This window comes from Hibiscus syriacus, unplaced genomic scaffold (genome assembly GCF_006381635.1).
Source record: "Hibiscus syriacus cultivar Baekdansim isolate YM2019G1 unplaced genomic scaffold, ASM638163v2 tig00110342_pilon, whole genome shotgun sequence".
In the NCBI taxonomy this organism is placed as follows: domain Eukaryota; kingdom Viridiplantae; phylum Streptophyta; class Magnoliopsida; order Malvales; family Malvaceae; genus Hibiscus; species Hibiscus syriacus.
Window position 1 is genome coordinate 476,791 of NW_024062693.1, and position 12,323 is coordinate 489,113.

General features: G+C 38.1%; 3 protein-coding genes across 3 annotated transcripts; 2 read left to right on the plus strand and 1 right to left on the minus strand.

Annotated features, from left to right (window-relative positions):
• The first annotated feature begins 3,528 nt into the window (after positions 1–3,528).
• Positions 3,529–5,693, plus strand: LOC120120630 (amino acid permease 6-like). The gene is made up of 6 exons (XM_039140220.1): positions 3,529–3,595; positions 3,989–4,216; positions 4,292–4,385; positions 4,473–4,826; positions 4,897–5,125; positions 5,268–5,693. Exons 1-6 carry the CDS (start codon positions 3,529–3,531, stop codon positions 5,691–5,693), a joined length of 1,398 nt encoding a protein of 465 aa, XP_038996151.1.
• Positions 5,694–7,102: 1,409 nt separating this feature from the next.
• On the minus strand, positions 7,103–9,089 carry LOC120120619 (protein SHORT HYPOCOTYL IN WHITE LIGHT 1-like). Its single transcript, XM_039140214.1, has 3 exons — positions 8,704–9,089; positions 8,522–8,587; positions 7,103–7,508 (listed from the first exon to the last, which is right to left on the minus strand). The coding sequence occupies exons 1-3, from the start codon at positions 9,055–9,057 to the stop codon at positions 7,353–7,355; spliced, it is 576 nt and encodes a 191-aa protein (XP_038996145.1). The 5' UTR covers positions 9,058–9,089; the 3' UTR covers positions 7,103–7,352.
• A 1,280-nt stretch (positions 9,090–10,369) lies between these two features.
• On the plus strand, positions 10,370–11,896 carry LOC120120616 (F-box protein SKIP22-like). The gene has a single exon (XM_039140210.1). The coding sequence runs from the start codon at positions 10,394–10,396 to the stop codon at positions 11,849–11,851; it is 1,458 nt and encodes a 485-aa protein (XP_038996141.1). The 5' UTR covers positions 10,370–10,393; the 3' UTR covers positions 11,852–11,896.
• Positions 11,897–12,323: the final 427 nt, after the last annotated feature.

Here is a 12,323-nt window from a genome sequence, read left to right on the forward strand (position 1 = left end):
GTTGTCGAACCTCTTGATGTAGCAACAATGATCTACTTGGCATCTGGTAAAACCACTGCTACTCATGAAACTATCGAACTTCTTGTACCACTGTCTAGGAGCTTGTTTTAAACTATACAAGCTCTTCTTCAACCTGCATACCAGGTTTTTCTTGCCTACCTCTATGAAGCCTTCTGGCTGCCTCATATAGATTTCTTCCTCCAAATCACCATGAATGAAAGCTGTCTTTACATCTAACTGCTCAAGATGTAAATTCTCTATAGCTACAATTTTCAACACCAGTATGATTGTAGACAGTTTTACGACTGGAGAGAAACTTTCATTGTAGTCAATACCTTCTTTTTGCTGAAAGCCTTTGACAACCAATCTTGCTTTGTAGCGTTTGCTCCCATCGTGCTCTTCTTTGATCCTGTAAATCCACTTGTTGTGGAGCGCTTTATTGCCTGGTGGTAATTCAGTTAATTCTCATGTCTGATTTGACATAAGCGAGTCCATCTCATCTTTCATGGAAGACTCCCACTTGACTGAATCATCCACTTGCATTGCTTCATCATAGCACTCTGATTCACCATTATCAGTCAGCAACAAGTAGTGCAAAGAAGGAGAATATCGTTGGGTTGGTTTAGGAATTCTGGAGGAGCGTCTCAATTCTGGTGTGCGTGGTTCTTCTTGAACTGCTTCAGGATTAATCTGAACATTATTTCCAGAAATCTCCTCAAACTCAGCAAATTCCTTTGTTTCAGCTTCGGTATTACTTGATTTTGCAGTTGACCTGTCTTTGTACATCACATTTTCATTGAAAATGACGTCTCTACTTCTAATGATCTTTCGATTTTCATAGTCCCAAAATCGGTAACCGAACTCATCACCACCGTAACCAACAAAGACGCATTTGTTAGACTTGGCATCAAGTTTACTTCTTTCAACAGAGTCTATGTGTACATAAGAAATACAACCAAACACTCTTAAGTGTGAAAGGTTTATTTCTTTCTTGCTCCAAGCTTCCTCTGGTATTCCACCATCCAAGGGAACTGAGGGCCCATGGTTGATCAGGTAAGCTGCAGTGTTGATAGCTTCAGCCCATAGAAATTTGGGCAATCCGGCATGTATCCTCATGTTTCTGGCACATTCATTCAGAGTTCTGTTCATGCGCTCTGCTACGCCATTATGTTGCGGTGTCATGGGAACTGTTGTCTCCATTTTGATCCCATTGTTTGCGCAGAAATCTCTGAATCTACGATTTTTGTACTCTCTTCCATTGTCAGACCTCAACCGCTTGACTTTCAAACCAGTCTCATTTTTCACCATGGCCTTCCATTTTCTGAAGGTATCAAAGACTTATGATTTCTTCTTCAGAAAATAAACCCACACCTTCCTTGTTGAATCATCGATAAAGGTGACATAATATAATGAGCCTGCAAGAGATGGAACTGGAGATGGTCCTCATACATCAGTATGAACCAACTCTAGCTTTTCAACCTTGGGTGTCTTACCAATCTTTGCAAAGCTAACTTTCTTTTGTTTGCCAAAGATGCAATCATCGCATAGTCTGACATCTATATTCTTTAGATCCGGCAACTTCCCTTTTGACAAAAGTGTCTTCATCCCTTTCTCGCTCATATGACCAAGCCTTTGGTGCCATAGGTTTGATTTTCCATCAGTATTTGTTGCAGCAATGATATTCTCTAAATTTGAGGTTACATAGAGAGTACCAGTCTTCTTACCACGAGCAATGACAAGTGCTCCTTTGGTAATCTTCCATTCACAGCCTGAAAAGGTTGTACTATATCCTTCTCTGTCTAACAGAAATCAGATTTCTTTTGAGGCCAGGAATATGTCTCACTCCTGTTAGCTTCCAGGTGGTCTGGTTTGGCAGCTTTAGTCGGATGTCTCCTTTTCCGACGATCTTCAAGGTTTCATCATCAGCTAGATGAACCTTCCCAAAATCACCACTAATATAGTTCTCCATGATTTCTCGGCATGGGGTGGAGTGGAAAGATGCCCCTGAATCCAAGATCCATGATTCAATCGGACTGTTGACACTTAAAATCATGGCATCACATGTCTCCTCTGTCACGTTAGCAGATTCCTGTGCGCCGGTATTTTTCTTCGGTGCTCGGCAATCTCTTTTAAAGTGACCCTTCTTGCCACAATTATAACAGGTAAAATCTTTCTTTCCCGTTCTGGATTTTCCCCGTCTGGATTTCGATCTGCCATTATTTGAATTTCTTTATGAAGTTCTCCCTCTGGACTCCGTGTACAAGGTTGAGGAGGTTGATGCTTCACCCGATTCTCTCTGTCGAATTTCTTCGCTCAGTACCAGATCCCGAACATCGTCGAATTTCAATTTACTATTTCCCGACGAGCTACTAACTGCTGTAACAGTAGCATTCCAACTGTCTGGTAGAGATGATAAGAGAATTAAAGCTCGAACTTCATCATCGAATTCAATTTCCACTGAACTCAACTGAGTTGTAATTGTGTTGAGTTCATTTAGGTGTTGTGCTATCGATGCCCCTTCTGTCATCCGCAAATTGAATAATCGCCTCATCAAGTGCAGTTTATTTGAGGCTGATGGCTTCTCATACATACTGGAGAGAGCCGCCATAAGACCCGCCGTGGTCTTTTCCTTTGCTATGTTGAAAGCAACATTGCGGGATAACGTCAGTCGGATAACTCCGAGGGCTTGTCTATCAAGAAGAGCTCAGTCTTCATTCTTCATGCCCTCTGGTTGTTTTCCTGAGAGAGGTTGATATAGATTTTTCTGGTACAGAAAATCTTCAATTTGCATCTTCCAAAGTCCGCACCATACTTTTCAATTTTCACTTTCCCTTCGTCTACAGCCATCGCTCCCACTCGAATATGGCTTCGTTTGGATCGTTTCTGACAATTTCTACGAACCGCCGTGTATTAGAACACCTCCGTCGACAAACTCGTATCGCCTACCGAATTTCACTATTCACGTGAATAGTAACCCAAATAGTAACCTCGCAAAAAATTGACAGAATTCATAATCAAAAGCTCTGATGCCAGTTGTTAGGAAATAAACCGAGTACAAGTAATTTTCCTACAACCAGATTAGTGAGAATGCGAAATAAAAGCGGAAAAATAATACCCGAAAATTGATAACAGAGTTCAGTCAATTGTGCTTACGTCTCCGGGCTGCTGCAGATCTTTTACTAAGAGAGAAAATTTACAGGTGTTTACAAAACACTCACTACTCGCAAGAAAGCTCTCTAGTATAGGAATAAAGAAATGTTTTGGGATGATTTTGAAGCTAATGAGTTAGGGTATTTATAGTTGAAGCCTATGGACTAATCTTGTAAATATCCTAAAAAATGCAATGACTAAAGTTGCAATACTTCCATTTCTATTTCAACAATGACTGCCCATTTATTGTTTTTCAGCCACCCATGTGCATTTGTTTTTCCAGCTGAAATTGTTGATTTCGGCGGCCCCTTCAAACCTTCGTTTGTTGACTTTTCCCAACATTGTCACCATATCCAGAAAAGCTAAACATTACATACCATGGTATTGGAAACTGGCAAGCCTACTCCTGCTCCTAGTGTTGAAGATGATAGCTCTAAAAGAACAGGTAAGGCATTTTCGAATCTGGTTTTTTCTACTTGTGGATAATCTAAGTAGGAAGATGTTGGTCTTAGACAATTTATCGAATACGATAAAGATTCGTATTCGATGATATGGAGAAAGGAGAGAGATTAGAGAAGATGATGAACAAAGAGTGTAAATTTGATGATCTTTTCACCAGTCTTATTTGTCTGGGTATATATGTTCCGGACACCAGACAATAGATAATTAATATCAATCTTAAGGAGTTAAGGTTGATAACTATTGATGGGTGTTGATAGATGAATAGATCCGACCGTCAAATAATAGATTTAACCAATGACGGAAATGAGAGTGTTTCGTCAGTTTTAAAGTTAAAAAAAGCTTACTTTAGATATTGCTGTTTTGTTTGGTTTTGCAGGAACTTGGGTGACCGCAAGTGCGCATATAATAACAGCAGTTATAGGTTCAGGAGTGTTATCTCTTTCATGGGCCATTGCTCAGTTACGGTGGATAGGTGGCCCAACTGCTCTCTTGATCTTCTCCGTCATCACCTGGTTCACATCGATTCTGCTGGCTGATTGTTGCAGGGATCCTGTTTCAGGAAGAAGATGTAGCTGTTACATGGATGCTGTAAAATCTCATTTAGGTTACAGAGTCAACCATAAAATAGGCTTCTTTCAAGTACATGAGCCCCAATGCTAATAATTTTATGGCCTTACAGGAGGCATCAATAGCATGTTTTGTGGATTAGCACAGTATGTGAATCTTGTGGAGGTAACAATTGGATATTCAATCACTTCAGCTATTAGTATGGCGTAAGTTTTTTGCAAGATTTTTTTGTGTGTGTTTTGATTTTGATTTTTATGCCAAGAATATGATATTATTGTGTATGATTTAACCAGGGCGATAAAAAGATCAGGCTGCTTTCACAAGAATGGCCATGGTGCAGGCTGCCATGTCAAGAACATGTTCATGATTATCTTCGGTTTTATAGAGATCGTATTAAGCCAAATTCCCAACTTCCATGAGCTCTCGTGGCTGTCCGCGGTGGCTGCCGTTATGTCATTTGCGTACTCTTGCATCGGCTTCGGTCTCTCGATCGCCAAAGTCGCTGGAGGGTCTCATTCTAGGACGAGCTTGACCGGGACGATGGTGGGAGTCGATGTGACGACCGGACAGAAGATTTGTAACTGTTTCGAAGCCCTTGGTAACATCGCCTTCGCCTATACTTTCTCCACTGTCCTCGTTGAGATACAGGCAAGTCTCATGATTTTTATGATCCTTTTTATTTCCAAGACATCATAAAAGATATATGTTCATGGAATTGGACACACTGAAATCAAGTCCACCGGAAAATAAATCCATGAAAAAGGAAACCTCGATCGGTGTCTCGGTGACTACCGTGTTCTATGTATCGTATGGAGTTGTGGGATATGCAGGATTTGGAAACACCGCGCCGGGCAATTTCCTAACAGAGTTCGGTTTTTACGAACCTTACTGGCTCATCGACATTGCTATTCTCTGCATTATTGTCCATCTTGTGGGAGCCTACCAGGTAAAACTAGTGAACATCAACTAGGACTGTCATAAAGATTAGATTATACTTTCAAATTTAAAAAAAGGATCGATGTAAGAATTGAGTAAAATCAGTGGTAAAATTCAACGGAGTGATGATGTCTTTGTTTTTCTTTTTCTAGGTGTTCTGCCAACCAATATTTAAGCAGGTGGAAGAGTGGTGCTTAAACAGATGGCCAAACAATAATTTTATGAAAGAAAGTCGGCCAATCGAACTCCCATTGCTAGGGGATTATACTTTCAGTACGTTCAGGCTAGTATGGCGAACATCTTACGTGATAAAGGCCACCGTGGTGGCGATGCTTCTCCCCTTCTTCAATGGCATTCTGGGTCTACTCGGAGCAGCTTCGTTTTGTCCGTTGACGGTATACTTCCCGGCCCAAATGCACATATCAAGAGAAAAAATCCGACCCTTTTTCTGGAAATGGATATGGTTAAACATCTTGGTGGTTGTTTGCTTGATTATATCACTCCTTGCGGCAGCTGGCTCTACTGCAGTAATTGCTAAGGATCTTCAAACATTCGAGCCTTTTACCTCTGTTTATTAACGTCTTTCATCTTTGGATATACTTTCTCGGGAAAATTGTTTATGTGGCATCTGTTTGTTGAAGTATCAAGTGAAGAGGGAAAGTCAAAAGTCTAATATGAAAGTTTTTAAGATTAGTCAAAATATTTGATGTGTTTATCCTCTAATCTCTTCTCTAAACACTGGATACTACAAGTCTGAATCGAATTATCAATTCGTTATTCATCATCTCAATTCTCATCACCACCAAATTTTTACATAGTATTAAAGCCACTGTTTTGGCTGTCACTATAGCTGTTGACATATCGTTCAACAACCAGTTCACCGCTTCTTTTTAGCTCCATTTTCTGTGTCTTATCAGAATTAATCAGTTATAGATTATTCATGGTTTGTATCTTTTGATTTGAACGAACAACCACGATCGAAATTAACCAACAATTAATTGGTATCAAGATCCTCTATTCCACGAGGGAGGAGAGGAAAGTACTTGGTAAAAAGAGTTCCAAACCCTTTTCGCAGTCTCGAAATTTTTTATAATGATTTTGTGTTAGTATCACGTGTAGAATTATGCTAATTACTTATAAGTTGTCCAGCTCAATAGTAATAACAATCAATTGATAATAAATTCAACATTACTATGTTATGTAAATTTGTTAAAAGTCTTGTCAAGAGGTAATAATTTTATAACAGATATACGTTAGAGAGAACTCCCGCCATGATAAAATTATTACGCTAAGGAAATTCGAAAAAAAGATTCAACCAGCACAATCAAAAGTAAGATAACAACTAGCTTTATTATAAGCTTCACTCATCTCATACGCAGCATGCTGGAACTGGCCATCGATTTTGATTTTCGAAAGGAGAGAGCTTCTACCTCAATGCAAATGGCCATCTTTGTCAAGCGACCCCTAATTCCATTATCAGTTGAAGTCAAAATCGTAGAGGGTTAGACTAAAATGAGTAATCCTAAAATACGAATTTAGATAAGAGAAATTAAAATGTGAAAAGTTATCCTATAGTGATTCAGATTCAAACAGTTATATATGTAAGATACATGTACATTGTCAATGATTAAGAACATTTTTTAACATATACTATTTTGTAACCTCCCGGTGTTGTTTAAAAAAATTCAAATCCAACTTTATTTGATTTTATAATATACTAAACATATCATAATCGATAATGATCTTGTCCATTGGGTTTAAACATTTATAAATATTACAACCGTGGTGGCAATGCTTCGGAAATTCTTCAACGACATTGCCGGTCTGCTGGAAGATGTTTTGTTTTGGCTATTGACCATGTGTTTCCATATCCAAATGCACATATCAAGAGAAAACATCCGACTCTTTTGCCGGAATTGGATATCATTAAACGTCTTGGCCAATGCCTTGCTTGATTATATCGGTTCTTGTAGCGCCAGGAACTATAGAATCATTAAGGATCTCCATACATAAAAGCCTTTCAACTCTGATTCTTAATGTCTTTCATCTATTTTTTATTACAGTTTCTGATATAGTTTCTCAGGTAATTTGCATCCCTTCAACATATATCGTTTTAAAGTTAAAACAACGGCAAACCTAATTGTTGGCTAAAGTTGGCATTTCCTTAATTATGCACCCAAGTATGTAGATTGTATTCAAGACTATCTCTGCCAATGTCCTCACCTAAAAATTGGAAATCAGGTGGCAGGCAGTGTACCACTCCACGTGCGTCGGTCATCGACAAGTTCACTAATTCTCCGTTCACGGATTTCTTGCATGTAGAGTACGCCGGTCCAAATGCCACGTACGAGTAAGATGCTTACAAACACAACACTTCCGAGAGTGCAAACCACCTATTATCGATCAAAACATGTTAAAAGAAGATGAGTGGGCAGACCACAAGGAACAATCAGTTTGCAGGACTCATCAAGTTTTGATACTACAAAATATTTAACTTGCAAAAACATGGCCATAGGCCACAATTGTATATGGTTCAAAGTGTTAACATAGCACATGCACATTTACTTGGTTTATTTACTATATAAATTACATGCATAACAAAGACCTAAAATCTTGGCTTGATAAGTTCTATAACCATACTCCAAGTAACTTTTCAAGGTGACTTCTATTACTAATTCCCCGTGCATCCAATCTCAAAAGGAGCTAACTTCTGCTCCCAGACATTGTCCTTTGCACAAGGATATTAACCAGTAGCAGTCCTATCGCAACTGATTCCCTAACTGGCTTTAGTTTATCAACTGAAATGAAGTGCATAATATTAAACCATAAGCGTTCACTTCTTAGTTTTCGGCCAAAGGCCTTTCTTTGTCTTCAAAACTGCAATTATCTCAGCTGTCAGAAAGGTCATATATGCCTCTTGCTACACCAGTTGGTGTTCGATTTTCCGCAATGAAAATTGCTAATCGGTTAATAATACATCCCTCCCCGTACAATAAAAAAGCAAATATACCGAGCAAGTAGAATTTAACAGCACCAATAACTAGACCAAACCCAGAATATAAGGGCAGACACAGGAAGAAAATTGGGTACAAAATGGCTGAGCACTGGAATTTAAGCGAGCATATCGAATTCCCAGCCGAAACAGACAAGTTTTCCCACCAACAGATGTTACTTCAAACCAATCATCCTCCTTGTTTTAATAAGTTTATCAACTTCAGCCAACTGAAACTGTACTAAAATCAATATTTTCCATATACGTTATTATAGATTCACAAATTGAAACCCTGTGAGTAAACATACTATTGAACCGAATCAACTTAGTTATGAACTGACAGTTAAATGTGATTGAAACTGCATAAAAATTAGCATAATTGGTGAACAAATGGGGGATTAAATGATGAATTACCTCAAGAAATGCCTTTAAAACCCACAACAATGCCAGAATCAGGACACCATTAACGGAGAATCCCACCTAAATTAGAGAAAACAATTTGATGAATTCAACAAGGGAGCCAATCTTTTATTTTTCTTATAATTATACATGGAAAAAATGAGAAATGAAGGAATATGTCAAATGAAGAAGGGTACCAGATTACTAGGGATGGAGACAGGCAAAACAGATCGAACGGCTTTCCTTGCTCGTTTAGAAATCTTTCTAAAAACGTTTTGAACAAATTTAACTAACAGATCCAAACTTCGATCATCGTCTTCATCGTCGTCTACTTCTTGATCATCGTAGAAATCGGTAGCAATCGAACGGCTCCAATTGTGCGGGCCATCCGGAAGATTATAAGTTACCTGAGTGAAATTCGGGGTTCTTCGTCGAGAGGCAAAAAGGGGTTGAAAGGAAGGGAATCTAGGGTTCCTGAAAAGGAAAGACGGCTGCTTGCTACAGGGAGAGATTGTCAGATGGGAAGGTGACACTATGACGGCGAAAGCCATGACCGTCAGTCATGAATATTCTGCATATCTGATCAATCCAAACCTTAACCGAGTCGATAGTCAATACAAGTTGATTATAAAAAATTAAAATAAATTACGGTCATTCGATTATAAAATATTATTTTATTAAATTATTTGATTATTAAAAATTATAAAAAAAATAATCACCTAATTATTTATATTCTAAATTCGAGCTCTAATCAAACTTGGCTCCACCGCTAGATATGGTTGTTGTTGCCAGGATAATGAATGTCATCTTGATTCTACCTTGTCTTGATCTTGAATCATTTTGGATGGACCCAAGTTAACAGTAATCATCTCAGTCGTTTGAATGTCATGGGTTATCCGTCCATAACGCCTATCTACATTGCTGTGGGTCGACCTTCATAGAATGACAGCTTTTCTATCAGAGTATTTTAAATGTCATTTTTCATTTTACTTTGGCAATCAAAGAAGAGTCGAAAAAATAAACTTTTGAAAGTTAAGGGGTTAATTTTAAAATCAATCTTTTCTTAACTTGCCATGTCATCAAATTAATGGAAATTAAAGGCTCAGTCACAAAATAAGATAACCCGATAACATAAGTGACTAAAGCATTAGTTTTTCAAATTTAGTGATCAAAATAAGGCATGCCGCCAAAAAAAGTGGATCACCCATGTAGTTTACCCAAATATTTTTATCCTATAAATATAGGGCAAATTAAAAAAATAGTTCCTAAACTATGTGGCAGTACTTTGTTGATTCCTCTAACTATCAAAAGTTACAAAACAATCCCTAATTATATGGCGTTATTTTATTAACTCCCCTAATTATTAAAAGTTATAAAACGGTCACTCAACTATTCATATATTTCAAACTCGTCCATTTTCGTTAAGAAATCAGTGGTCATTTGAGCTAGACGATAATTTGTTGATTGAGATACAATAAAATTTGATCCAAAATCGTTTGAGCTATATTTTGTGGATCGAATTTTTATATTATGTTTTCGATTCAATGCTTGAAATATTTTTTCATCGAACTAGTGTTTGAAAGAAACATCAGTGCCAATAAATATTATTAAATATGATTTTTTGCAATATGTTAACATTCAACTCAAATAATTATAAATTTTTAATAGAAAAAGACAACTTCAAAATATAAAAATAATAAAGTGAATATTTATTATTTTTAATAATCGAAACTCAATAAAATAATATCTTAAAATTAAATAATTATTTTGTAAATTTTAATAATGTAAGAATTGAACAAAGATATTATTTATTGCATTGCTTAAGCGCCAAGAAAATCAATTTAATACTCAAAAAACAAAAAACTCAATTCCGTCTTTGCGATCAAGATGAAGCTGAGACTGAGAAATTATGAATCCAAAGAAACCCAAAGAATTCAACTTCCATCGCCTTGTTCTTTCTTACAACTGCAGGAAACCCTCTTTGCCTCTCTCCTGTCGCCTCCGCCTCATCTTTCTCCATCTTCATTCTGTTTTTCGCTCAACGCCAAGGATCGGCTTCTTGCGCCGTCACCTCAAACTTCCCTTCAGTCCATCGGTGTCGCCTCCGGTGACCTTATATTTTTCTCCTTCAATCCAAACGCTTTTTCTGCTGTTCCTTCCACTCAAGACCCTCAATCAGTAACCCTAGCTCAAGACCCGAATCAGATGTCTGAATTTAGCAACAATCAAGAGACTCCAGTCCAAGAATTGATTCAATTTCTAGATCCCATTTCAACAGAGCCCGAAATTTCTCAAGAAACCCAAGGAACGGAATTTATGGACATCGATGATTTCGCCCTTGGTGCAAAGTCGTCCGAGCCCTATTTCTTGAGGAAGGTTATGAGTGAAGAGCTGGGTGATAATGGAAGCATTCACAAGCTGTTTGCGATTGCGGTCCACGCGGTTTTACTGGAATCGGGTTTTGTGGGGATTGATCCCGTTTCGGGGATGCAAAATGATCGGTTTCATTTGCCAGATGAGTTCGCTTCTCCTTTCTCACTTTGTTATTCTCTGCCTGAACTTTTGAGGGCTGACTATAATAGTTCTTCCGGTTCTAATTTGACTGATTATGTTGTTTTGAAGTTTCTAACTTTAGGGCAATTCATTCAGGTCTATGGATCTTTAGTTAAGGGGTCTATGCTGCATAAATTGTCTTTAGATGAACATAGGTTCGCCCCAACTTTGAATTTAGTGTGGGTAAATTGTGGTAAGAATGATAAGAAAGATGGGTCTATTAATTCATATCCTGAGAATGAAGTTTTTGAGTTTTGGAGGATTGTTAAGGATGGGCTTGCATTGCCATTGTTGATAGACCTTTGTTCTGAGACTGGTTTGGCTCTTCCAGCTTGTCTGATCCGTCTCCCAACTGAGTTGAAACTCAAGATTCTGGAGTCGTTGCCCGGTGCCGACATCGCAAGAATGGAATGTGTTTGCTCAGAGATGCGGTATCTGGCTTCCAACAATGATCTGTGGAAGCAGAAATTTGCAGAAGAGTTTGGAGATTTGTCGGGAGCAGCAGGAATGGGGAACTGGAAAAAGATGTTCCATTCATGTTGGGAGAAAGGGAAGAAACAGAGCTGGGCGATTACGAGGTGGCAAGGGTATCCTCGTGTTGATAGACCATTTTACATCCCGACGTGGAGAGATCTCAATCCAATGTTTGCTCCTCCTGGAGTTCCTGGTGTAGTTGGCGGTGATTATGACTTAATGCCTGGTCTCATCATGCCCCATCCTCTCCCACTTCGATTTCGAGGGCGACGGAATGCCGGATTTCATTGTAATCTTGGAGGACAGAATGATGCCTAGTTGCCGGTGAGCTTCAATAATTCCTTTGAAAGTAAATAGAAAAAAGATGTTTTGTATATGTAATTGCATTATGAGAACAAATCTTGTTTCGGTAGAAGGGAAGAAACAAGATGAGAATATGCAGTTTGTCGAGTTTTGATGCTTGTAAGCACCATGACTTTGTTTGATCATTGATGATATTTATGCTATTGTAAGTGTTGTTATTTATTGCTGCTGAAGAAGGAATAAACGAAAACAAATCTTGTGCACAAACAGCACCTATTATCATAGAATGACAAATTGGACTTTCTTAATTCCCAAGGAAGGTCTAAAATGTTTATATTTTTTTTATTAAACTAAGGTGATTTTACAAAGCAATATATGTTCTATGTACTCTCAACCATTTGACAATAAACATTCAATCATCCTTGCAGTTGTTGATGCTCGAATCTGTGACCTCTATAAACAATAACAATTTCTTTAACAACTGATA